At 42.0% G+C, this 25,996-nt stretch overlaps 1 protein-coding gene across 1 annotated transcript; it reads left to right on the top strand.

Annotated features, from left to right (window-relative positions):
- The first annotated feature begins 923 nt into the window (after positions 1–923).
- On the top strand, positions 924–18,232 carry TTC34 (tetratricopeptide repeat domain 34). Its single transcript, XM_059829871.1, has 7 exons — positions 924–2,518; positions 3,627–3,852; positions 5,707–5,899; positions 10,627–10,793; positions 11,692–11,959; positions 12,226–12,440; positions 17,714–18,232. The coding sequence occupies exons 1-7, from the start codon at positions 924–926 to the stop codon at positions 18,230–18,232; spliced, it is 3,183 nt and encodes a 1,060-aa protein (XP_059685854.1).
- Positions 18,233–25,996: the final 7,764 nt, after the last annotated feature.

The following is a 25,996-nucleotide window of genomic DNA, read 5'->3' as shown; positions in this document are numbered from 1 at the left end:
TGCCCGCCTGCCGGCGGCGGAGCCAGGGCAGTGTTTGCGGTCTCCAGGCAACGGGGCGCCTGGCTGCCCGGCCCTGCGCTCCGTCCCGTCCACGGCTGCTTCGCCTCGCCTTACCTCAGCTCAGCTCGCCTTGCCTCGCGTCGCCCCGCCTCAGGAGCGCCACGGCGGGAGTAGGCCGCGCTGGGGCCCACCGCAGGCCCGCGCCGCGCCCAGCCGCTCCCGCGGCCGCCCGCTCTCAGGTATTCGCGCTCTCCGCCCCGCGCTGGCGGCGCGCAGCCGCGCCCCGCCCTGGGATCTCCAGCGCGCCTGAGGGCCCCTCAGCGGGAGGGCGAGGCCCCAGGTGTGCAGGCTGCGGGGCTCGGGTCCTTGCACTAAACCGCATCTTTCCCACTGACTCCTGGGGCAGAAACGGGGAGAAGGGGCAAAGTTTCTTCTCCCTTTCCAGCCTCTCCAAGGCAAAGGAGGAGAGGCAAGTGGTGGGCGAGGTATCAAGGTGCTATTCTGCCGCCTCCTTGTCCACCGCCAGCACTGATGTACCATCTGATGATTAAAAATCTATCAAACTGACATCTCAGCCAGGGAGGAGAAAGCCTGGAGGCCCCCCAGCCCCACGTCCTGGACGGTCAGTGGGGTGGGGAACACCAACACGGTTGTGTGGCTGCTTTCTGGCCCATGTTACGTGGCTGCGGACTAAGAACCTCTGTAGTGTTTCTTCTCGTGGCTTTGCTCCCGGGGAAGCCTGTCAGTGACAAAACACTGGCTTTTCACGGGACCTAGGCTTGCTTGTGTCTGTCACTTGGAAAGCTGCCCCCAAGCAAAAAACCCCCGTGCTCCGCAGCCCCTCACGTTGCTGATTTTCTGTTTTACAGGCACTAGCCATGTTACATATGTGATGCTGCTTGGTGAAGACACAAGTGCAGAAAATGTCACCTCAGGAGCTTGCTGCACTGCTCTGCCAAGAAGGGGACCAGCGTCTCGCCCAGCAGGAGTTACCAATAGCCACCGCTTTCTACATGGCTGCCTTCAGCTGCAGTGCCCCCACAGCAGTACAGAAAGTGAACTCCTTGGACAAAGGGCTCTGGGAGAAAGTGATAGCCACCCTGGAGATGTGGTGCAAAGGCAAGAATCAGATTCCCAAGATCCAGAGCAAGAACTTGGCCGTCGTCTCCCTCAGTGTGGGAATAGCTGCCATCTTTCTCTCCACCCTAAGTCCCGACAATGTGGTGTCCTCAGTATATAAACTGGAGACCCTGCTCAGGCAAGGATGCTCAGAGGAGGTGGTGAGTAAATGCAATAGTCTGCTCAAGGCTAACCCAAAGTATTCAATGGAACTGCTGCTGCTGAGGGCGTTGGCATGGGTGCTGTCAGGGACACAAGTTAGGAAGGGAGTTGCAGACTATATCCAAGCCTTTGTGATGCATCGGGCTGAGGCAGTGGCCTATGTGTGTACTAGGCAAAGGGATCACCTGCCACACATCATCCAGGCCTTCTCTAATTATCTCTCAACAGATCAGAAAGAAAGCCCAGACTGCAGTTCCTTGGAGCAGTGGCTGGGCAACTGCTATGACTTCCTGTCTGCAGTGGCGCCGGATGATATCTGGGTTTGCAGGGTGCAGGCAGCTTACCTCTTTAAGAAAAGCAAATTTGAGGAGTGTGTGGCAGTTTGTAGCAAGGCCCTCAAGGGCTTCTCAACTGATAATAATCTCAGAGATGAGAAAGCTTTGGGTCTGCTCTTGGAACGGGCTGCTGCATATTTCTTCTTGGGTGGACAGATGCAAGAAATGGTGCAGGATTTAGCAGAAGCCTTTGCAGCAAACCCTGCCCAGGCAATGAAACTCTTTGAAGAGCTTTTCTCACCACATGACACTGAGAGGATAGAAGAACAGGCTAGAAATGTCCTGGAGGTGAAGTTTGCAGCATACAGGGAGGCTGTGCGTACTCGACCTGAACTCAGAGGCAATCATGGTACTGAACTGCTCCCTTCTGTCATCCAGACAGTCCAGTTCCTCCTTCAGATCTCCCCAGGGCCCAAACGTGAGCTCAGTGTTCGGCTAGCGGACTGCCATCTCCTGCATGGACACATCAGAACTGCCCTGGGTATCTGTGACCACCTCTTGGCAGCAGAGCAGAAAACTTACTACAATACTCTCTTAGCACTGCGAGGATTCTGCTCCCTCCATGCTCATGACCATCAGCAAGCCCTGCAGGACTTTCAAAAGGTCATTGAGCATGATTCCCCACATCCTAACAGCTGTATTAAAGCCTTATGTGGGCGTGGACTTACCCGCATTGCTGGTGGCAGCCATTACTTGACAGCCCTGGATTATATCACAGCTTGCCAGTTAAAGCTGGAAGAAACCATCTTCACAATCAAGTCCTATGTGCCGTGGAACCAAAGAGGACTGCTGCTAAAAGTTCTCCAAGAAGAAGGACAGAAGATGCTCCAGAAGAAGAGGTACCCAGGAGGCAGTTCAGCCTGTGGGCAGAAAAAGCAACAGGGCTTTCTAACAGAAAGGGAGTGGCTTGAGTAGTAGAGAGCGTACTTGCTTCAGATACTGAGAATAGGATATAGACCTTTTTAAAGTTCCTAATTAACATAACAGGTTGAAATAAAACTGCACAGGTGTGATTATTCCAGCAAAATACTCTTTTGCTGGTATTTCAGAATGCGATAGGATCCATGTAGCCAAATCAGCTCAATCTTTCTATGGAAGTTAATCCATGGTACACCAATTGGCCTAAGCTAGGAGTGAGCAAGTATCTTTATTAGTTTTTTATTTCTTTCAACACAAAACAAGCTACTGTTTAAATCTAAAAGTTTCAGTGTTTCATTTTCAAACTTTTGTCTGATACCACCCCAGGAAAAGTCTTCCATTTTCTCCAAAACTGAATTTTTATGTTACTTTCTCAGTTTTTCCTCATGTGAAATACTAGTATTTCGGGGGAAAACTTGAAAATTTGAAGTGGGAAATAGCATGTGAAAGTTCATCTGAGGTGGCTGCTCTTTACAACTGATACCCACATTTATTTAGTCTCTCAATAATTTTAGTACTATTACGGCCTTTTTCTTCAGTTGCATGATGCCTATTTCATACCCTGTACTTGGGCCTGCACTCCAGTGGGCTAACTGAAGGGCAGAAAAATGTGCTAACTCATTCATTGTTTCACTGGCAGATCAGGGCACAAACACAAGCCCCCTTAGACACAGGTCACTGCCCCTGGTACAAGATGCTACCTATTAACACAGTTCTCCCAAGTCCCTGAAAATTTTAACACAGAGCTCTTCATTAGAAATGGTGATCTCCCCCCCCCCCCCCCCCATTACTTTTTCCTTTTCCCACTGTGGTATCAGCTGCAACCACAGATATGAATCATTATTTGCTAACCTTTCTTTAGAGCCACAACTGCTTAAGAACATGTTTTTATAAAGAGGGATTATAATTATGGAATTAAGTGGCAGAGGTGTCTATGGTGCTGGATATGGTAAAATGTATCATCCATTTTGATACTGGATTGATAACCTGCTGCTTATCTTCCAGGTGAGACAAAGAGGCTCTGTGACTCTCATTAGCATTTTTTCCTTGAAGGTGGTCTTTCCCTTTTTCTTTATTTTTTTTTTCCTCCAGAGATGCCCCTGGGGTTTACCAGCTGGCTTCTCTGTTGGTGGAGCTGGACGCTTCTGATGAAGCATCACGGATCCTTTGTGCTGATGCCCTGTACCAGATGGGCTGTGTAGAAGAAGCTCACAAGCTCCTCTTATTAGCACTCTCAGGAAATCCACAAAGGTCTCCCATCCTGGCTAGACTCGCGCTTCTGCAATTGAAGAAAGGTTTCTTGTATGATGGCAACCAGGTAAGGAGCACCTGGCTAGCAGAGAGAATGAGAGAGTCATCAGTGATGCTATGGTGAAGAGGTTTAACAACCCTCTTGGCTGATACAGAAGATGCACAGTAGAACTTGAGAGGGACCACTCTAGAGACATAGGCTTGCCAGAGGGTGTTCTAAGGGCTTTCAGTTTCCCAGCACAGCGCTCTGCTTGTCTCCTGCTCCTCACTGTTACGTGACAACTAAGGCACTGGTACTGTGAGGCCACCTCACCACATGGTGCAAAGTTTGGACCCACCCCATCGCACAACCTGTGATGGGTTTTCCAGTGGGGCTGCACCTACCCCAACCTGTGCTTCAAGACATTTCTTGGGAATGGTGGTAAACTGGTAAATACAGGCCTCATGAGGAGGACTTTCTGTCTGTCGCACAGGCTGCACAAGGACTCCTAGCTAAATACAGCCCATTCATCACATGCTATTTAATGACACTTTTCATCAGAGACTTTAACTAGGCAGAGCATGACTGAGCATCCTGCCCCTGGTGACAGTATTGATGGGATTGGTAATTTTCCCCTAGAGAAAAGAAGGCAGAACTAGTACCTAACTGATTATCCTAATGAAGCATTGTAACGGGAGGTGGGGAAAGAAAAAAACCCAGAAGCTCAAATATCAGTCTGCAGTTTTCTTTCTTTAGTGGCTAATGACTCGTGCTTGAAACCATGAAAGAGATTACAACATGTTGGTTCTCCTACCAAGGATTATAAAGCTGAATTACCAGGTTCTGCCATCAGAGGGAACTATTGCATTTTTTAAAATCCCATATAAATTCTATTAGCAATAAAGAGAAAGGTTTTACTGTCACCACTTCACCACTCCCTATGAAAAGGAAAAGTTCTGTATGATTTGCTGCCTTTGGGAAGGCTATTAATGAATGACATGACTTTATTAGAGTTCATATGTTGCCCCTGGAAGTTGGATTCCTATCTGCAGCTTCTGCTACAAGTTCTAGATGGAACATACGTGTCACTGAAAAATTATCTTCACAATGTTTTTGTCCCACCTGCCTGTCAGCACCCAGACACTTGTATCTATTAATAAAAATAGAGAAAGTAATAAGTTCAATGGATGTGTCTGGTGCAGCAAGATAACTTTGTTCTTGTCCTGGCTTCTCTGGCTCAGATTTGAATGTTGACTACCTGCTAAGCACGTTTGCTTTACTGGGGGAAACACCTTTTGATTCTTTTCCTTAGGAAATGTAGTAAAAAAGTGGTTGGTGATTTTCACTCTAGTGAATGGAGGCATAGACACCATATGTCAGGCAAGATTCTTTTCCAGGAGGACAATAGTTTCTGGACTTGAATCCATACTTTTCCCGGATATCCAATAGCAATACTAAAAGAAAGACACAGCACTTCACTGATTTTCCATGAATTCACTTGGTTCCATTTTACAGTCAAAAGGGGTCACTGGAATCTTTCTGAGCCACAGAAACTTTCTGTTTGGGGCAATCATCCAGTGGTTCAGCTGTATTTATAAAAACAGTTAACTGCCAGTCTGGAACAGATGCTGCCCAAAGTAAGCAAAGCAGCATTAGTATTTCCCCAGCATGATTTCCACAGCTGCAGTGGTGGTGAGAAAAGATAAGTAGTAATGTTTTCTCCATCATGCATTTACACTAGGGCCAGCTGAGGAGTTATGTAAAAGAGATTCATGGTCCTTGGCTGGACCGTGGCTGGCTGAAGCCGCAGTGATATGTGGGCAAGCACTGAGTAAGAGCATACTTGTCTCAGCAGACAGTAATATTTCCAGCTTTAGCATGACTTCATTTATTTTTTCATGCCAATCTTTCTCTTCTGCCTTTTTCTCTCACGTTGTTAAGCTGCTAAAGAAAGTGATCAGAATTGGAGATACCTCCTGCCTCCTGCCAATCATGGACATTTTCAAAGATGAAGACCGGAAGTTGATGCAAACTCACTGCCATTTCAGAGCGCTGACCATCTTAAAGGACAAACAGGAGGATGCTGACATCAAAGAGGCCATTGTGTACCTTTCCTTTGCCATCATTGCTTCAGGTAGGGTTATCAAGATACTGACAGATTTACTTCTATGGGAAATCAGATCAGTGGGTAGGCAAGCATGTCCAACCAATTCTCGTCTGTCATTTCCCCAGTGAGAAAACTGAAGCAGTAGACTTACAAAGGCAGGTGAAGAACAGGATAAAATTTGTTTAAAGTAGCCACTGACCCATGAAATAGTGCAATTAAACAGTGACTGCAGTTCTTACTGTCCTATAAGTAGCTTGTGAACTCCTTGAAATAGGTTGCAAGGGTCCAGTTTAGTTGTTCTACAGGGACATCAGCCCCGTTTCTTCACCTGTCCAGAAGACCCAGCATGTGATTTTGTTCTGTTGTTTAGCACATGAAATCCTCCTGGAGCACAGCTGAGGATTATTTTAAATTGCATTGCTCACATGCTAAAAGTTAAGTTCAGGCATAAACCACCCTTACTGGGTCATATCAACACAAAGAACCCACAATTCCTTCATAACCTGGAAAAGATCTTTAACATCCTGAACCCATCTATTTCCAGCTGGTGGTTTGAAATTTCCAATCTAATAATTTCCCTGTTTTTCCTGCTCCAGAAAAGTAACGTGCAGAGTGTACAGGAAACACAATGTGTGTCTTCTTTACACTTTAGTGTCTTTTGCTATGGTAGACCTGCTACCAAACATCAAACTGCAATTACCGTTCAGTTGCTGTAGGTTGCTTCTGAGTAATTGATCTGGACAAATTGACCTGTAACCATAATTTTTTTCATATATATGGTCACAGATTTTCTCACAAGTACAGCTGTGTTGTTGAAAAAACTACATGTTTTAATATTAGCAGTGCTATCTTCTCAGAGCCATTAGGTTATTTTCCTTTTTATGTGCCATGCTTTCTTTCTTTGCTCTGGTATCAAAAAAGACCCTTTTAAGATAAGCAGCATAACGCTGTTCTGCCATTGGTAAAGGAAAAGCAGAATGGCAGGGGGATTCTTCTGGACAATGCAGGGAGGCTGTTTTATCACAGCAACAGATACATGCTCAAAATATAGGGAAAAGTTTCAAGGAAATCCTACAGAATTAATTTTCCTTCTATAAAACTATTTTTCGGTAAGTAACTCTGCACTCAGGTGACTGAGGTAAGCCTGAAGCCTGCTAGTGTCAAGAGAAGCCAGGGATTTTTGATCCTGTTGTCCAACTGCTAGGTTGGATGACCATATTTTTTGAAAATATTTACCCAGAAAATTAAACTTGATCTAGAAAGAGATGAGAGCTTCTCTGAAAATACAATATAATGGTTTCTTAAAGAGATCAAAGCCAAACGTGATAAAGGAGAAGGGAATTTGGTCCCTGTGAGCAGTTAGTCCTTGAAAGAGAGTGAATGAGGGGACACTTCACAGAATCATCTAGATGAAGGAAATCCTCCTTTCAGAAGAAAGAAGAAGCCTTCATCGTATTTGTTTTGTGTAACTTTTAGAGGAGTTGCTAGCTGGTAAGTAATTTGGAAAAGCTGCTGAAACAGAGCCAGCTTCAACCCATTTCAGACAAGCAGTGTAAAAGTAGAAGGCTCCCCTGTTTCAGCCTTAGTTTGTTACATCAGTTAGTGCCCTTCCTACCAGTGAAATTTATTTGGTACCTCCTGTTTCATCAGAATAAACATGCTGTAAATACAGTCATTGCAGCAAACAACCTGCCTTCTTGTTCCAACAGAACAATGAATGCGTAATTCCAGTGCAAAAGAGTGAATGCAACCACTTAAATGCATCATTATCCTAGCTTTTCCTAAGGAGAGAGATCAGGCTAACGTGGCTTCTGGCATGTTCCAAGTAAAACCATGTTTATATGGAAATCTGCCTTTCACTCTGAGCAAATGTTATGACAGCAGCATTGAGAAGAAGAGATTGGTTTACGAAAATGGAAAAAACCCCTGTTAATTGCTTTGAGATGGTTCCATTTCACAGCCCATGCATTCCAGCTTATCAACTCCCCACCTGCTAGAACAGATGCTTGTTAAGAAATAGATGCTGTCTTTATGGGAGCCAATTGATAGAGCTCCAGAGCAATAATAACCTTTGGTACAGAAGTTTTGGAGCATATCAGGAGGGAGAAAAAGCCTCATTACTGTAAAAGAATTGCTAGGAGTCTGTCTGCTGGCTCATCTCTGCAGGCAGCTGTGCAAGACGCTGCATTTGCTGACCTCCCTATGAACAAATATTTACAGTGGCACTGATGATTTATCATCCAGTATTGGGATGCCATAGTTATTGATTGCAACCCTGGGCAAATTAAGATCCGTATTGAAATTGCCTTGAAAGGAAAGAGCATGTGGATGGCAGAAAGATATATGCTCTGCAACCAGTAAATGAATGGACTATGACTTTCATTGTCAACTATATGTGTTTATTTGGGCAGCACTTACTTGAAAGCAGAGAAAAAAGAATCTTAGTATCACAAATCCCAGTGCATATTAAGTTTGACAGGAAATTAGTCAGTCCTGTCTGGATTACTGTTTTATCCAAAACACTGTGTACCTTCTGACTCCACTTTATTAAAAGAGCCAAATGGTCTTCTGCCTCCATCCTCACATATCTTCCTCTTAGAGTGTTCTTCTCTTATTAGTGCTGCTCCTATTCCATCATACTAAAATCTCCAAGGATTCCTTCTAATTGGATTCTAATCCAGCCCAGATCCTGAGATGATGGTCGTGTCATTGGTAGGTTGCCTCCATTTGTTGCACATTAATGATGTCTTTGGAGAAAGGTGTGGTGGAGGGGTAGATGTGGAGATATGAGACATTCCCTTTTACAATAGCCTCATCTTCCTTTTGCTGCTTTCCAGAGCAGCATCACAATGCTGTCTTTTAGAGTTCCCTGTGAAAATGCATGGAAGACTTTAGGGCAAAATAGCAAAGCTTTCCAGAGCTCCTCAAAAATTGATAGAAGCAGTTTCATGACAATTGCCAAACATGCAATTTCTTTATAGTGTCAGCTGGCTGAGTCCAGGTATCCCCAAGAAGGTAGAAAAAAAAAATTGCCTGAGTGGGAAGGTTGAGTGCATTAAGCAGGCCACTCCTTTTGTTTCCTTCAGCGGTTCCTGAGGAGACCCACTCTTGCTGAGACTTTGAGGCAATCAGAAAAGCAGTCATGGATATTTGAGGAGAGACAGTGTTGATCGACATGTGTATTTGTTTTCATTAGAAACCAGGAAGATTTTGAGCTAGTTGAGCAATGTGATTTTATGATTTTCAGTCTGTTACCTTTTCCACTCATTCAGGTTTTTATTATGGTGTTCTTTTGGCATGTTTAACTAGACTGAAGACTCTTTGAAGCGGGCCTGTGTTTTTGGTGTGCCTGGCACAATGTGGTTCCTGTCTGGAAAGTTAGAGTTGAGTCACAGTAGGACAGTTACAGTTATAAATCAAATTGCAGCCATACAACTACTCTCAGCAAAGTGCCCTTTCTTTCTGTAAATCACTGTTAGAATTATTTTTTTTCTGTCTGTAAATATAAATATATATACATCTTTTTAGCTATTTCCAGAACTGGTTCTTCTGTTTATAATATGCAGAATAGTTCTTTTTTGAAAAATTCATCTTAGTAGCAAAACACATGCTCTGAAAAGGTTTTTTGCAGATACTGCAGCCCAGACTTTTTTACTGGTCCAGGCTTGCCTGTTCCTTGATGGCCTATAGAACAAGTACAAAGATACACTGGTTTCTACTGTCAGCTATCCATAAGTGAGAAACATGGCTATAGCTTTATGTCACAAAGACCAGGTTCACATTCATACTTACATTGGTGGGTGGGCCTGTGGGCTGTGTGGGAAAGCTTTTAGGCTGACATTAGTATTAGGTGAGCATAACACCCAAACCGCTTTGTCTCTATGTCCCATTAATGTTTCTGTGGCTTGTGTCAAACACACTGAAATTAACCCAACCAGCCATAAAAGATGTGTTTCCCAAGTTAGATGATGACATACAAAGAAACTGAGTGCTTTTTCTGAGGTTAGATAGGAATTTTGAAGCAAAGCTAAACATTGAACTCCAGTCCTGAACAGCAGCACTGAACCACAACTCACCATTAACCTGCAGAATGACATTGGCATGTATGTACACCGCAAGACCTAGAACATCAAAGTAGCCTTGTCTTTGTAACACACAGCAGAAAACACTTTCAAGACTTCAGCAGTGAAAATTCATTCTTTGAGAGAATTCTGCTAGCCTCAGCAGGACACTTAACTGATTCAGCACTGTGTTTTGGAAACCAACCTGACATGGATTCTTTTTTTCCTTTCAACTCAGAACTGATAGCATGCCACAGGAATTCCACTGGCAACAAAAATAAAGGAAACTAGCACTTAAGTACTCTCATTGTACTTCATCAGGTATCCTCCAGCAAAGTGGAATTTTTCTATAGCTTCATATGGATATCCTTGGATATCCTCTCCAGCACCTTCCTTGTTCTTCTTCCAGTCACATCTGTGGATTGCAGTTCCTTACCATAGCACATTTGCCTCCATCCAGCACACCCCTCTTATTTCAACCTTGTCACAGCTCTGAATAAAGTGATACTTACTTTTCATTCCTGCAGTCACCATAAAACAACATATAGGTCTACTGCATGATTTTCACTTAGCCGCTTTGAAGCCATTCAGTGGGGCTTAGTGGTCTGCACACACTGGGATTTACTGCACCCTGGTTTAGAGCAGTAGACTTGAGACCTTTCAAGTAAGCATGGCTGCATTTCTCTCCTCCAGGTGGTTATGCTGAAGATTGCCTTCTCATCAGGGCTCGATGTTATGGGCGCCTTGGTCAGAAGAAAACTGCTATTTTTGATTATAACGCCATCCTAAAGGAGGACCCCAGGAACGTGCAAGCTCTGAGTGGACGAGGATTCATTTACCTTGCTCTGAAGCAGCAGAAGGTATGATCACTATATTGATTTGCTGGTGATTTTTTCTGACAGTATTAAGCAATATTAGTGTAAGGTACCACAGGCTTTGTCATAGACTCACTGAAATCAAAAGAGTTTCTCACAGAATTTAGTCAATGAAGGCTCTTGTTTTGGCTGGGTGTATAAGTAGTCCACTTGACATTACTGATTTGCTTTCCCAAGTCTAGAGAAAGGAAGACTAAACCTTCATCATAGATCATATTCACTGTCACTACTATGCATTGATTTGCAGTGCTGCAAACTCTCCCCTATGTTTGATCTCATGTTTTCATGATATGATGTTGTGTTAGATGAAACATAGCAACAACAAGAAGAAAAAGAAAGAACCGTTTCAAGGTTTAGTGAGTCCCTCTCCATCATCTGTGAAAAGCTTATGTGTGCAATTAGTGTTACTTTGGAGATTGCAGTATATCATTGCCTGGAAATCACGTCAGATGTTTGCATGGTCTATCTGCTTCTAATGTGGTCAATAGCCTTACACTTTACCTGTGTATCACACCAATCCTACAGTGAATTGGAAATGGTGCATCTCCAGTTGGGTGTGTGGATTTGTGCTGGTTTGTCCCGGCTGAGTGAAATCCTGCTTGCACTTCACAGCATCTCTTTCTTGTCGATGTAAGAATTTTTTTCAATGATAATCTGAGGGGTTCAAAACACTTTGCAAATAGTCATTCAAACCTGTCTTTATGCTCTTATATCAGCTTTACAAATGGAGAAGATGCAGCACAAGGACAGGGAAGAGCAAAGAGCTTCCAAAGGTGTACAGCTGACCTGTAGCACAGCAGAGAACTGAAAGCGCTTGAAAGAACAAATTATCAATACATAGTTATTGCTACCATTTCATTTTTTTGGTCTTGTTTTGACATAGGAGGCAGTGCAAGATTTGATCTCAGCACTTAAGGTGGAGGCAGGAGTAGTGATCCCAGCAATCCTGTCTTTAAAGCATGAAGCCCAGGGGTTGATCACTCAATGGCTTCTTCAGCATGGCAGGACTGTGTTAACTGAGCTTGTTGCTAGTAAAGACCTTTCCAAAGAAGAAACCCTCAGGGATCTTCTCATGATTGCAAAAGCACTAATTAAAATTTGCAAGGATGCACAATATCACATCTTCTACACAGATGTTTTGATTGCAAATGGTAAGTTCCCATTCTTTTACATAGCTGATCAGACTAAGTGAATAAACAGTAAATTAAAAGAAGGTGAATGTTAAATGGCAAGTGTATTGTTGTGTAGTACTTTTCAAGAGAATTTTGCAAATATTTTGGGAAAGGGTATGAAGTTATTAATACCCTTAGATGTGGACTGTGGACAGGCTACCTAAATCCTGCTTTAGTAAGTTTTCTTGATGTCTCTTTCTCCACATGGAATGGGTTACATAGCTTGTACTGGTGTTAACCAACAGGAAGGTATGAAGAGGCCCTTGATCACCTTCAGGAAGCATTTGGCCACTCTCTTGCTGATGATGTTGCTAGTGCAAGACTAGCTGTGCTGCAGCTCAAGAAGAGGAACGTGTCAGTGGCAGCTCACTCATTCAGCATCCTAGCTAAGAAAGATGAAAGGGAGTTGGGGTTTCTGCTGAACTTCATAGACGCTAAGCAACAGCAGCATCTCTCTCAGGTACAACCTTTTTTTGATGCCACATCTGTGGATTCAGTGGGGAAAGTAATAGGAAGCAAAACGAGGCTGCAGAGATTTTCCCTGCCTTGTCTTGAATAGAAGTGAGGTGTGGGAAGACCATTTATCAGATGAACAAGGGACAAATTGGCTTCTTCCTCCAGCCTTCACTTCAGCCAATAGGGAGTTGAATCCAAACTTCTTTCATTGCAGTGACCTTGCTTCAGTCTCTAATAATTCATCATTACCACTTCTTACCACTTGGGGGCATTTCTTGTTGGTCTCCCTAGCATGAGACCTGTTTAATCCCAATGCTAAAATGCAGAGGATGAGAGGGGTAGCAGCTAGAGATTCAACAAGATCATTGCTAGCGTTGTACTCTGTATGAGTTACATAGTGCTCATAGCTGGCTTCTGGAGAAGGCAAATTCATGTTTTGTTCATTTTCTTGGTGAAATGAAACTGAAGGTTCTGATTCAGTCACATTAAATGCTTCAATCCTTTTTGCTCTTTAGTGTAACATTTAGAAATTTAAATATATTCACATTTTTATAAAACGACTAGCCTTTGAGATTGGTATTCGTTTTCTTAGCTAAAACTGTTTGACACAAAAATGGCACATTGCTCTAGTCCACCCAAGTATGCATTTTTCAGTATTTTTTTCAAGTTTCTCCCCCAAAGTGTATCCAGCTCTGAAAAAGCATCTCCAATAATAAGACAGGACAAGGTCAGATTGATGGTGGGGAGTTTTAACATTCACTCAAGCATCTGCAATTCTGATTACCCAGAAGCTCTGTGTTCTGAGAATCAGTTTGCTTCCTTTTATTCAATTTGTAGATTGTGTGCGCCCTGGTGAGAAGCTATATTGTTATGCTTTCTCTCAGGTTATAAAACAAACAACATGCTGATATACTTAATGCATCTTGAGAGGAGTACTTTGTATGTATTTTAGCAAAACAGCAGGAGGATGTAAGTAAACAAGTATTAATTTACCGGTCCCTAGATATACCCCATTACAGAGAAAAGAGCCCCTCTCTTCTGAATAATGTAAAAAGTTCAGTCTTATGGGGAAGAGTTTGAAGATTTTAGAGCCAATTTGCAGTCTTTCACTATATAAAGTTGATAAAGGTACAATCAAGAATATGTCTATGGAGGCCCTAAGGAGGTGTCTATAAATGAAGATACGTTTTACAGCTGAATTTCCCTTGCTGCCACATCACTTGTTCTGTATGGAAGTCTCACAGCTAAGTCCATCCGTGCTGCTTTCTGAGAAAACACCAGAGGGATTTTCTATGCTGGCAATAAGAAAAAAAAAGAAGACTCAAAAAAACCCACCAAACTAATTTTTGTACAGCTTAAACTACACTGATGTATTAGGAACTCACTGGTGCCACAGATTAGTGAAACCTTTAAAATGGGAGAGGCAATTTATTTCTGTCTTTTTTTGGCAGCTATGGAACAGCATCTGGAATAAAACCCCTTACTGGTGTCTTATTTATCATGAAAGATTTCTCTGCCACTTGAGAGAATAGGGGTGACTGGACTGATTCCAAGACTGAAACTCAATACCAGTGTTGGAAGTAAAATAGAGTAGGTTTTTTTTCCCTTATCTTTAATCTTGTGCTTTTGTTCAACTGAGTAAACATTTGGGCTCAAGCACCTGGAAGTCTTTATTCTCTAATCTTCAAAGATTTACTGAGTGTGATTACTTTTGTTACTGATTAGCCCAGAATGACAACATTTTTTTACATGTATTTTGTGACAAGGGGATAAGTATGTACTTTGCTGGGGTGGGGAAGGAATCGGTTAATTCACCTGCCTGGTGTCTCAAAGGATTTTCCAGTAGCACTTCCTTTTGCCTGCAAGGTTATTCCAGTTTGTGTGTGAAAGGAAGATCTCAGTAAAAGCGAAAAAGCTTACGGACAGAATTAGTGCCAAAAAAACCCAACGATGGCCTTACTTTGCCATGGCTCCTAACTACACTCTAGGGGCAGGTGCTCTTTCTGTTACCTCCATTTCACAAATAAGGAGGAAAAGAAGAGTTTAGTGGTTTACGCTCAGCCCTCAGTCTCAGCACTCCACGCACAAAAGTATTACTGCCACATTGGTTTAGAGTGTTTGGAGATTGTAGGCATTATAGAAATGTGTCATCATTATCCTGGAGTCTGGTCTGAAAAGCTAAAAATAATTCTACATAAGCTGAATAGGAAAGGGTGGAGAAAGGAGAGCTCCTTGATGTACTGATTTTTTTCATGAAAAACAAAGCAATAAAATTCTTCATTATTTATAGTCTAAGGGGTCCCATGCTAAGAAATTTGTAAACAACTCGGAGAGCCACATGGGAATAGGAATCTGAAAGATTTATTAAACTGCAAAAGGTCAGAGGAAGGGAGTTTGCTTGCCGCTAGTGCAGCTTCAACCCTTCAGTTTCCTATGTCAAAGGTTAAATGCATAACTGATTGCTAGCTCCTTGCCCAGATCCTCAGAGCTGCACTTTCTCTTGGCTGTTGACATGCCATAGGATATCCAGAGCTGACTCCTACAGAAATGGTCTCAAAAGCTACATGGTCTGTGTCAGATTTAGGCCCTCAGCCCAAGGTAGAAGTTGCCATGAAGGCATGTGGGCCCCAAATAGGGTCTGCAGGTAAAGAAGGAAAGATTTCTTCCAAACTGTTCTGAAAACATCCAACCCTCTTCCAAAGCTCAATGCTGATCAATCCATCTTCTGGTATTTACTGCTCGGAGAATAATCCTTGGCCATAATTCCATGTCCATTAAACTCCTCACTCTTTTTTTTCTTTTCTAAGGGATTGAACCTTGGTCAACTTCAACATAAGATTAGTCACTAGGGTCTGGAACCAAAAACGCGACAAAAATATGTGTATTTTCAGTCCTTTATCACACAGTGAGGTAACTAGATGGTAGAAAGGCACACAGGGACCTAATCCAGAAGCAGTCCAATTACCAGTAACTTATGGCCAGCCCAGCCCTTTCTAGCTGGCACGAGAATCATTTCAGTCTGGAAGCCATAATCAAATCTTTAGTGACAAGGTTGAAGATGGACCACAGTTCATCTGTGAATGGAGTACATAGCCTGCTCTTGGCCTTCCAAAGCCACCTGCATTGAGGCTAAATGGCAAACAGTGCTTCTCAAAAGCCACATGCAGACAGCAGCTTAACTCAGTTGTGCAATATCCTTCTGGCTTTCTATGCACTTCCTATATCTTCTTTCCATAAGTCTTCTTTTCATATTTATCTTTGTTCAGAGGATGATGTGCAAGCAAGCTGCTAATTAATCTGTCTGTTACTCACCAAAAATGGGTCCCAGCTCAGTTTCTTTAAGCCAGGCAGAGCCAAAAGAGAATCCAGCTGCCTAACGCCCATGTTTACTCCATCGGTGAAGATGAGAGATAATTGTTTATTCTCAGATGCACCTTTTTCCTCTAAGTATGGCAGGAAATCCAGATTCTTGTGGCTTGCTTACTTTGGGGACTGTCAGTGAAATGTGAAGAAGTCAAAGCAGTGGCTCAGCTAATAAGTGCCAATATTGTGTGTAGTGCAGTAAAGCAAAATGATCCTGATTAGCACACTAGCAGGTTCAGCATTAGTCATTCAGCAGAACAACAAAAATTATATTTTTCTTCTGTCGTTGAGACAACAAATGCACTTTAAAGGTGGCAAATGACAATTTAACTATACAAACGCAAGGTATTTTGAGGAACCGCACTGTGCTCTTTAGCCAATGTGATCTAGAACTTTAGAATTTCTAGGACAGAAAATCTTCTCTTGTCAGGATGCTCCTCACATGCAGATGCAATTCCACCTTGATCTCTTGTTAAAATCCTGCCACTGAGAAAACACTTGCATTGACTAGTTGCCTTAAAAACACTTGAAAGAACAAACTAAATTTGCTACTCTTTAAATGTATACACAGACATCTGAAATGTTTTTGGACAGGCTGCCTTACAATTTATGGCCAGAACTATTAAAGCCAGTGACTGACACTATTTGGGGAGAGGTCCTATCTCTATTCCTATGTGTGGAAGCTGAGAGACTCTCTGAGAAATATGACTACATAAAGGATTTTACATTCCTTTATAGCAAAATAACAGTTTGTGAAGAATTCTACCCCAGTTAGGAATAGGTAAGTTATTTCATGCCACTGGTCTCAGATGAGGTGCTTGGACTTGACCTGCAGTATCGATCCATTTCATCCAGAACCTGTTTTCCTTAGTTCTGTTAAACAGCAATCAATTCTAATCCAAGTCAACCAAAATAAAAAGGCAAGGCACACAAAGAGACTGGAAGACCTGAGCCAGCCTTAAAGTGTGGCTACTGAGACAGTGGCTGGACTAACTGAATTTTGGGGAGCCACAAGCATCCAAAGGCAACGTGTGATATCCCATGGAATGAGACTGATGAAAACATGTATCCAGTGCTTGAAGTCTCAGCTTGTTTGGCTCAGCCTTCTGTAAGACCTAAGCTACTGGTGACAGCCTTGTTTATAACTTAAATAGTCCCTCTGCTGCAGCATGTTAAAAGCTTTGTTTATTACCAATAAAGGGAAATAATGAGAAATCCATTTGAGGCAAGTAGTTCTAATGGAGTTTTCTTTATTGACCTTTATGAACCTAAAAATTATGTGGCTCTTTCTGCCTTCTCTATTTTCTTGTTGTTTTTCCCTTCAGATAAGGGCAGATAGTTCATTTGCACTCGAGATATTAATGATTAGCAGAGCCATCAGTTGGCCATTTTTTCCTATAACTTGGGTAAACTTCAGTAGAGACCAAGTTTCATTATTAGCACGTGGGGCAATATTTGTGGGGCAGTACATGGGGCTAATTTTCTATTGACCAGAAGATGCAATTTCCATATAGTCACCTGTTAGAGCAGACCATGGCAGAAATTTGGTTTCATGAAGGGAACACTGTCTACTTTTAGAGTTTAGTCCATTCAGATTTCAGTTCATGTATCATTCCTAAGGAATGTAAACAACTTCAGAAGAAATGTTCTGAGAAAGTTTTAGCAAAACATGCAGAAACAGAGTGGTTCAGACACTCTTGAGATAACAGCAAGTGCCCATTGATCCAAGATTTTTATATCTGCATGCAAAAAATATGCCAATTATATGTTCTCTAACTAGATGCAATTTCAACATTTGAAAAAGTATCAAAAATTTCTTAGTGTTTGTGTTTACCTGTGGCCAGTCCAGACCAGTTATTTTACTCTTTTTATTTCACTTTTATTAACTAATATTAAGTAACTTTCTGTCCACAGGTAGCAGCCCAAGAAGGAAATGCACTGATTAAAGAATATCGCTACGAGAAGGCTCTTGGTTATTACACCCTGGCTATCTTGGCAAGCAAAGATAATCCAAGGTATCTCCGACGGAGGTCTGCTTGCCTTACGCACATGAAACAATATGACAAAGCTTTAAAAGATATGGAGAAAGTGATCCAGAAGCATGGCCGTAACAGCCTTAAAACACGCGTTGAGGACCACTGCTCAAAAGGACACCTGCTATTGTCAATGGCTGAGGAAGAAGCCGCAGTTAAGCAGTATATTGAGGCACTGCAGTTAGACGAATCTATGGCACTGCGCAGCATCATGAACAGCCCTGGCAGTGAAATTTTAACCAAAACATTTCATAAGATTGCACAATATAATTTCGAAAAGCAGCATTATGAAGAGGCCTGGAAAATCACAGACTATGGTCTCAAAATTGACAAAAATACTGAACTTAAAAAGCTGAAAACAAGACTTAAGCGAGAGGCCTCAAGCTGTAGCATACATTAATTTATCTGTTTAGGGATTTCCAGTGTCTCATTGCTTTCTAGGTTGTTTGTGAGGCTGCAAGAATAAGGGAAAGATGAGAAGCTCATGATAAATATGCAATGGACGTGGCACTGAACATGGTACAACAAGATTAGAAGTAGAAAGTTTCAAGTAGTGAAACAAAACTGATCAAGAGAGCTAAGAGAAAAAGGCAAATTGCAGTACTCAGTAGTCTTTAAAATTACTGTGGATGTATGTAAACTCCCCCTTGGGAAGAAAGTGTTTTGTCTGGCTAAACTGAACTAATTCTAACACATGAGTTCCAATCATAGTGAAGGAAAACATTCAAATAGCTTGCAGTTTATAAATAATAATCACATATTTCCTTGCTATTTATTTGATTAGCTTTAACACATACTGTTCAATTAAGTAGCCTTATTTTTATGGGCCAGTGAAAAAGATCAGTCAAAAGTAACATTTGTAATGTCTTTTATATTTGCGAAGGACCATATGTGTTACACCACTCAGATGACCCACTCCTGAATGACCCACTCATAGTCTAGTGGATTTGCAATGATCAGCACCAATATAGGGGAGTGGAGCAGTACAAATGCCAAGTAAACTTTTTCTGACCCAGGGAACATAGATAATATGAAGGATGAGACTCAAGGGGGGTGATCCATCCAATCTAGTGACTAATACCCTGTTATCTGGGACACAGAGGCAGCTATACTCCAGACTTCACCTTGGAGTTCCAGATCCCTGTTTCTCAGTTTGCCAGTGCAGGTAAAGGAGCTAATCTCTCAGGAGGGTGTCTACAAGGGCCCGCTAAGTATCATCTTTCACACTCCCGGGTATTTGTGCACAAAAGACAGCACTGGAGCATGAACTAATCAAGAAGTGATCAATGTACAAGTAGGAGGTCAGGGTTGGAGGCAACAGCCAAGATGGTAATGCAATTGCTCTGCCATGATTCAGCACTCATTCTTCATCATCCATGCTGGACAGCATGGGAATCAACGTCTCACGCGCTCCAAAGGGTTTTGCTTGCTGTCGTGTATGTAGCTTCACCACCTGTAAGGACTGCTAGACTTAGGGGGCAGCGCAGAGATAGTGCCGATATACCCAATTTCTGTATGGTTTGGTGTTTCATCTGTGCAATGGGAGACTATAGCTTAATTTGGCAGCAGTACGCCTATGCTGTGCAAAATAGAAGCAATGAGGGTGGGGCCCAAAACAACAGACATCTATATTTGTTTTGACTGCTCCAAGTGAATTCATCCCAATGTTTTTGGAGTGTGATAATACAACCATGGAGAAAAATAGAAACTACTATTGAAAACAAAGATTAAAGCAATACTGAGAACTGCTCTCCTGCTTTGATTAGGATGAAAGGGAAATGGAACATTTTCTTTTTTGTTACATTGTTTTCTGAAAGGCAACATTCCAAAGTGAAACTTCATTCAGCAGCCATGCAATCAACCCAATAGGCAACGACACCATCTGTACCCTTGCATCTTTTTTTCTTCTTCGCATGCTCCTTTTTTTCTTCCCTAAGAGCACAGGTAAGAGTGGGCTTCTTTCCTTTCAAATGCAAGAAAAGTTAGTCTGATTTTATTCCTAGTGACACTGATGAGTACTTTTTGCTCCTAATTGTCATCAAGATGATAAAGGATAGTTTCTTTCCAAGCATTAAATTATATCCTTGAACAACTGTTGGCTACATTTGCAAGCTTAAAGAAATAACTTTGCTGATTTTTCTTAAAATAGTAATCAACAGATAGGAATTTCTCTGTGTCTCATGCTGAAATTTTTGAGAACCAGTTGTTTAGGGCTTTGGAATTTTTTTTTTTTTCTTGATTTTTGTTTTGGATTTTTGATTGATTGGAATAATAAATCTCTTTACAGCTTCACATTGCTATTCTGTTAGCATTGCCTCTTTTAGTTGCAGGTTTGGTTCAGTGTCAGTCAGTCGATAGTTTGATCCTTCTGTGGCTTTTAGAATAGAATAGTTCTGGTTGGAAGGGATGTACAATGATCATCTAGTCCATCTGCCTGACCACTTCAGGGCTGACCAAAAGTTAAAGCATGTTATTAAGGGCATTGTCCAAATGCCTCTTAGACACTGACAGGCGTGGGGCACCGACCACCTCTAGGAAGCCTCTTCCAGTGGTTGACCACCCCCTCAGTAAAGAAAATTTCCTAATACCTAGTCTGAGATGTCTATGTCTATACAATGTACTCGCATTGTATAGAGAATGGAGATAATGTATAGTCTCCTTTGCCACAATTAATATTGCTGAAGATACTATGTAAGCATGGAAATCTAGACACACAAAGAACAGACACACAGATGCTCAGCTGCACTCAAGTGAAATAACTTCATTACAGAGAGACCATGAATCTGGTTCTCCTCCCACTTATCCATGCTGACAGATAGGAATAATATCAGTACAAAAACTGTATGAAGAAAGAATCAGGGTTTAAATCAAAAAGAGAAGAAAACAGCTCACATGGCCTACTGGATTAGTAGCCTCTCTGCTGAGAGCAGCAGCACCAACTTTCTGAATTTTACTATGTAATTTCTCGTGAACTGAGATTTTTTTAAAGCCCCAAGTCTTTCCAGGATACTCAACTTTTCTCAGACCACCTGAGAGTCATGGAAAGTACTGGGAAGCCAATCAAGTAGTCCTGTCTCCCAGGCTAATATTCCAGCCATTGGCCTGGGCTGCCTCTTAGGAAGTTTGGGGACTTTTGGCATGTTGTATTTTGTTAAGTAATATATTCTTCTTTGCTGCTCTGAATAGAGTGCATTTATTGCCCTAAAGAAATCTTTCTTTAAAAATTGGGACCGCATGCATCCCTGCAAGATTGCTATGGAGTTATGCTGAGGAAAAAATTGTTTTCAGGTGCCTATAGCTGCTGTTTCTTTAAGCACCAGGAAGGCACATAACTTCTTATCTATTCCTCGTGGTCTAGATTAATGGATGCTTCTCTCAGCAGTTCCTAACTGTTCTCATCAGCATTTTTATTTGTTTCTTTTATCTTCTCTGTCCTCTTTCTGTGCCCACTAAACTACTGTGATCAAAGCCTTTATCTTTCCCTGTGCCTAAGCTTCTGATTTGTTCTTTATTTTTCCATTATGTGCTTGCTCTTCCAGCTAATTCCTTGGAATATGAAATAGATCTTTCTGATTAGTCACAGCGAGAGGGGTTTGATTAGCAGTGTCACTGCATTATGCATGCCTAGCACAATTTCACACTCACCACAACCCATTCTGACACTCATTTCCCGGGGTCCTGGAGAGCAGACAGGATTAACTGTGACCTATTTCAGCTACTGCCCAGCCCATGCACCTGATGGCCAAAAGCATCCCTACTCCTGCACGTTCACACACCTCCACCACTCTGTCACACTGTGCTTTGCCAGAGGATGGTATCTTTCAAAAACCCAACATGCTGCAGTTTACAGGGAAGGAGTCCTTTCTGAGTACCCAGCATTTTTAATAGACAGTCGCCATCACTGGCTTGGTTATAACTCAGGCTAATTGTGATCTTTCATTCAGTGCTAGTGAGGCCATGAAGAGCGTTTAAGATGTCTTAATAGGATCACTGCACTTGAGTCTGGCTCTGGCCAGACTGCTGCTATGTTAAACAAGCTATCACTGCAATCAGCAGAGAGGGCATTGTTCTCACTAGGGAGCTAGCTTTGGCTGCTTTCCTTTCAGCCCAGACTCCCCCGCCAGCAATAGTTATGCACCAGAAATCTATCAGTATTTATCAACAAACATCTCCCTCCCTTCTAGGCTGATAAATCTCATTCTTATCTGTTGCCATACCCATGTCAGGGTCTGGGACCACTCAGCTGAATCACTTACTTCATTATATACATGCCATTTTCTAACAGGATATCATTCCCACTTCTTCCAGATTGAAGAATCTGGATAGAAAAACGGCAGTGGTCATTTCTTTATGTTTCTTTAATGTTAAGCTGCAATTCTTTAAGATTGTGGGGCTGTTTCCAACTGGTTTGGGACGCATCCCTCATTCTGTGCATGCAGCCGACGGTTGAAGTTATTTAGAAAAGGAACTCTATTGTAACACTTGCTCCTAGAAAGTCTCTTGTGCAACATGCCTTAGGACATATTCTTACGGCATGCTGCTGTAAATGTTCGATAACTATGAAGAATTCAAGTTATTTATATGAATCAACATTAATGTGATCAAGAAGAGAATACAGCCTGATAACCTGTGTAAATAGTGGAACTGGATACCCATTGATTTGTAAACCAGCTTGAAGCTACATTATCCCATGGAAAGATTAAATATCTGTAGTTTATTCAACTCTGAGCTGTACACAGATACTACCAAATATTTCTTTGCTCCCTATGTATTTTTTTCCTTTAAAGTATTCTGCAACCTTAGTAACACACCAGCAAGGCTGCAGGAATTGCAGAAAGACTACCTTGTTGCACATTGCCACCAGGTAGTGAATAATGAAAGAAAACTTGGAAAACTTGATTGAGAATGTTTCTACACAAATGATTGCCTGCCAGTCTTGCCTCTATGAAGTATTCAACATTCCTTACAAGAATATAAAAGGAAAATCAAGTGTGAGAATATTTGCATCACAAATACAGTTACACAAGTAAAGTTTCCTGACCTTATGCTCTGCAGTCCAGCGGGCAAAGAACAGCTTAAAAATGATGGCAAATTGTTTGGAATTAAATATTCAACTGGAAGCTTTTCCTCAGAGTTCAGACAGAGCTAAACTTTGAACATTTGTGATCTCAAAAGGTTTTATTTGCTTTAAAATCTTATCACTCCCATTTATTTTTCCTATTTCAGTTAGTTATGTGCTCCAAGGTACTAAGAGAATCTAACCCCATCAGCCAACTTCAGCAACTGATCAAATGTATTTTTGAAGCTGACATACTGCCTGGGAAGTCATCTTCCTGACTTTCAGTCTAATTCATTGTGCTTCCCAGATTTAGATCATGGTGGAAATGTGGCTCTGGCTTGCAGCCGTGCAAACTCAGTAACTTTAATGAGTTTCCGTGTGCATAAGTGAGGACATTCCACTTGACTTGCAGAGGCAGATGTTTCACTTTAATGACAGCTAATCTAAAAGCCATTTCTTTTACTATCATTTCCCTGTGGAAGATTAACTGTGTTATCATTGTACTGCTTCTGCATCAAGCAATTTCCAATTTGCCAGGGCTCTGAGGAGTCGCTGTCACCATTAATTTAATGTGTTACATGAAATTATCACTGGCATTATAGTCTGCCTTTGGAGCCTTGGCTATTTCAATCATATTTCAGCTAAACTGGTCTATGTTGGAATCTGTTGGTTCAGTCAGCCATTACTCAATGCCACCTTGAGTGACTCATTACTTAGAAGGCACAGTACTCCAAAGCTGCGGGATTTGGAAGGCTCTTTCTCCTTCTCCTCCTGCTGTGGGTTCCAGGAATGACTTTTTCACATTCATTTGTTCTGTAGGATGCCAAAAGTACTGCAGACCTGCCCCTGCGTCACGGACGTGTACAACTCTGACACCCCAAGCACAGGACCAGTGGTTTATTTGGTCACAAAAGTGAAAAAAAGAAGACATATACAGGATGATATTGCTGTTTGTAGCATTCAGCAGTTGAGAATGTATGGGGACAGGTGGGGAACAAATTACCATCCCAAATGGCAAGATTAGAGAACCTGAGCCAGTCCCAAAGATATGTCAGCAGAGAGTGGAAAACAATCATGATCATAGTGATGTTATTTTCAGTTTCTCAGCTGCCATTGCCCAGTCTTGGCCTTCCCTTTTGTCGTAGCATGGTGCCGCTGACCCTCTGGGTTCCACCCCTCAATACAGATGTATAACCTACACATCCAAGACCTGTGGAATTATTTAATTTTCAATTGATTTAATTTCTGAAGTTTACTCTGGGCATATGATGCATGGCCAAAACCTCCTTGAGATCTTGACAAGTCTACTCTATGTTCCTGAGAACCACTGAGTACTTGTTCTGCATGTAATGCGAGACTGCGTTTAGCCTGCCACATTAGCTGTGGCTTTAGGTGTCCTACCATCCAACCCGACCATTTTTGTATTTGTATGTTCCCTACATGATTCCAAAAAGTCAAGAGTTACAGAGAATAAACTAGCATAAGGATTTCCCCACAGACTGTAAAGGAAATTAAGAACAGTATCTGATAATAAGTTTGCATGTCTCATTCCTGAACTGCGTCACAGTAAATGAGAAAATTTAGCTGTAAAGCCAGAGGGGGAGTGTAGGAGGGAGCAGGAAACACAGGAGGATGTTAATGATTCCATTCCATTCCTGTTTTGCATTTTGTTATGCCCCTCAGTTGTACTTTCATCTCCAGGTCAGTGCTGCGTATGCCTAATGCAACCTAGCAAATATGCTTCATGGGTGTCAGATAGCATGATGTATAGGGATCTGAAGTCACAAGGGGGCCACGCTTTTAGATGCAGATCAGTAGTGGATGAAATGAAAAACTGACAGTGATTAGTATTTTCCCACTCAAAATGACCATCTCATGGAGCATCTTGATTGCTTAGAAACCTCAGATGTCGTATTATAAGACATTCAAACGCTGGTAGTATACTCGATATGTTCTCTAAAAGTTACATTAAAATCTTACAACATTAGGAACAGCTCTGAGTGCTGATAACAGTGTAGGGTTTGTTCTTTTAGTTTAGAGTTTTAACAATAGAAACATTTATACCTTGCCATTTTCTTTTTTCTTTTTTTTTTTTTTTTTTTTTGCAACCTTGCCAACAGTATTTTTGCAATGCTGTTTCTTTTCTTCTTATGCATCATTTGTCCATTCTTGGGCAGTAAAATCTACTTACTGGAGAAAACAGGTAATTAGCCATCTACATAAATTGCCCTGTGTCTACATCATTAATGTGTTTGGATGTTTTAATTGATTGCATTCTCAACTGTTTTGGATGGCTTAAATGCCAGCTAATGCAATCCAATTAAGCCTCCTAATAAACCTGACTGATGAACTGCAATATAATCACACATCAAGTAGAGATGTAGAGGGAAATGCCACAGAACTGACAGTTAGAATAGACTGTGTCATTTTGAAAGACCCAAATCACTTCTCAACAGGGAAACCTCTAATTGACTATAACTGGTGGTGGATTTGGTATCCAAGACCTGATTCAACACAGCATTTAAGCACATGCTTAAGCCAATTCCTATCCACAAAACCTTTTTCATAGAATCATAGAACAGCACAGGTTGGAAGGGACCTCAAAAGATCATCTGAGCCAACCTCTTGTGGGAAAGGGAGCCTCGACGAGATTATCTAGCACCCCGCCCAATCGCATCTTGAAAACCTCCAGTGATGGGGTCTCTACCACGTCCCTGGGAAGGCTGTTCCAGTGATTGATTGTTCTCACTGTAAAAAAAGAAAATTCTTTCTTGTATCAAGACAAAACCTTTCCCAGTGCAACTTGCACCCATTGCCCCTTGACTTCTCCATGTGGCTCCTTGTGAAGAGAGAGCCTCCGTCCTCTTTGTAGCCACCCTTTAAGTACTGGAATACTGTGATGAGGTGCCCCTGGGCTTTCCCTTCTGCAGGGAGAAAAGACCTAACTCCTTCAGTCTTTCCTCAGAGGGCAGGTTCTCCAGCCTTTCAATCATCATGGCCCTCCTCTGGACCTTCTCCAGTCTGCCTGCGTAAGTCTGTTACTGACTGAGGTTCCTCCCAAGAGCTTCCCCTATAACTGTCCTCTCCATTCCAGAATGTTTGCTA

This window comes from Gavia stellata, chromosome 27 (assembly GCF_030936135.1).
Source record: "Gavia stellata isolate bGavSte3 chromosome 27, bGavSte3.hap2, whole genome shotgun sequence".
Taxonomy (NCBI): Eukaryota; Metazoa; Chordata; class Aves; order Gaviiformes; family Gaviidae; genus Gavia; species Gavia stellata.
The sequence above is the reverse complement of the archived record's forward strand: the minus strand, read 5'-3'. Positions and strand labels throughout refer to the sequence as shown.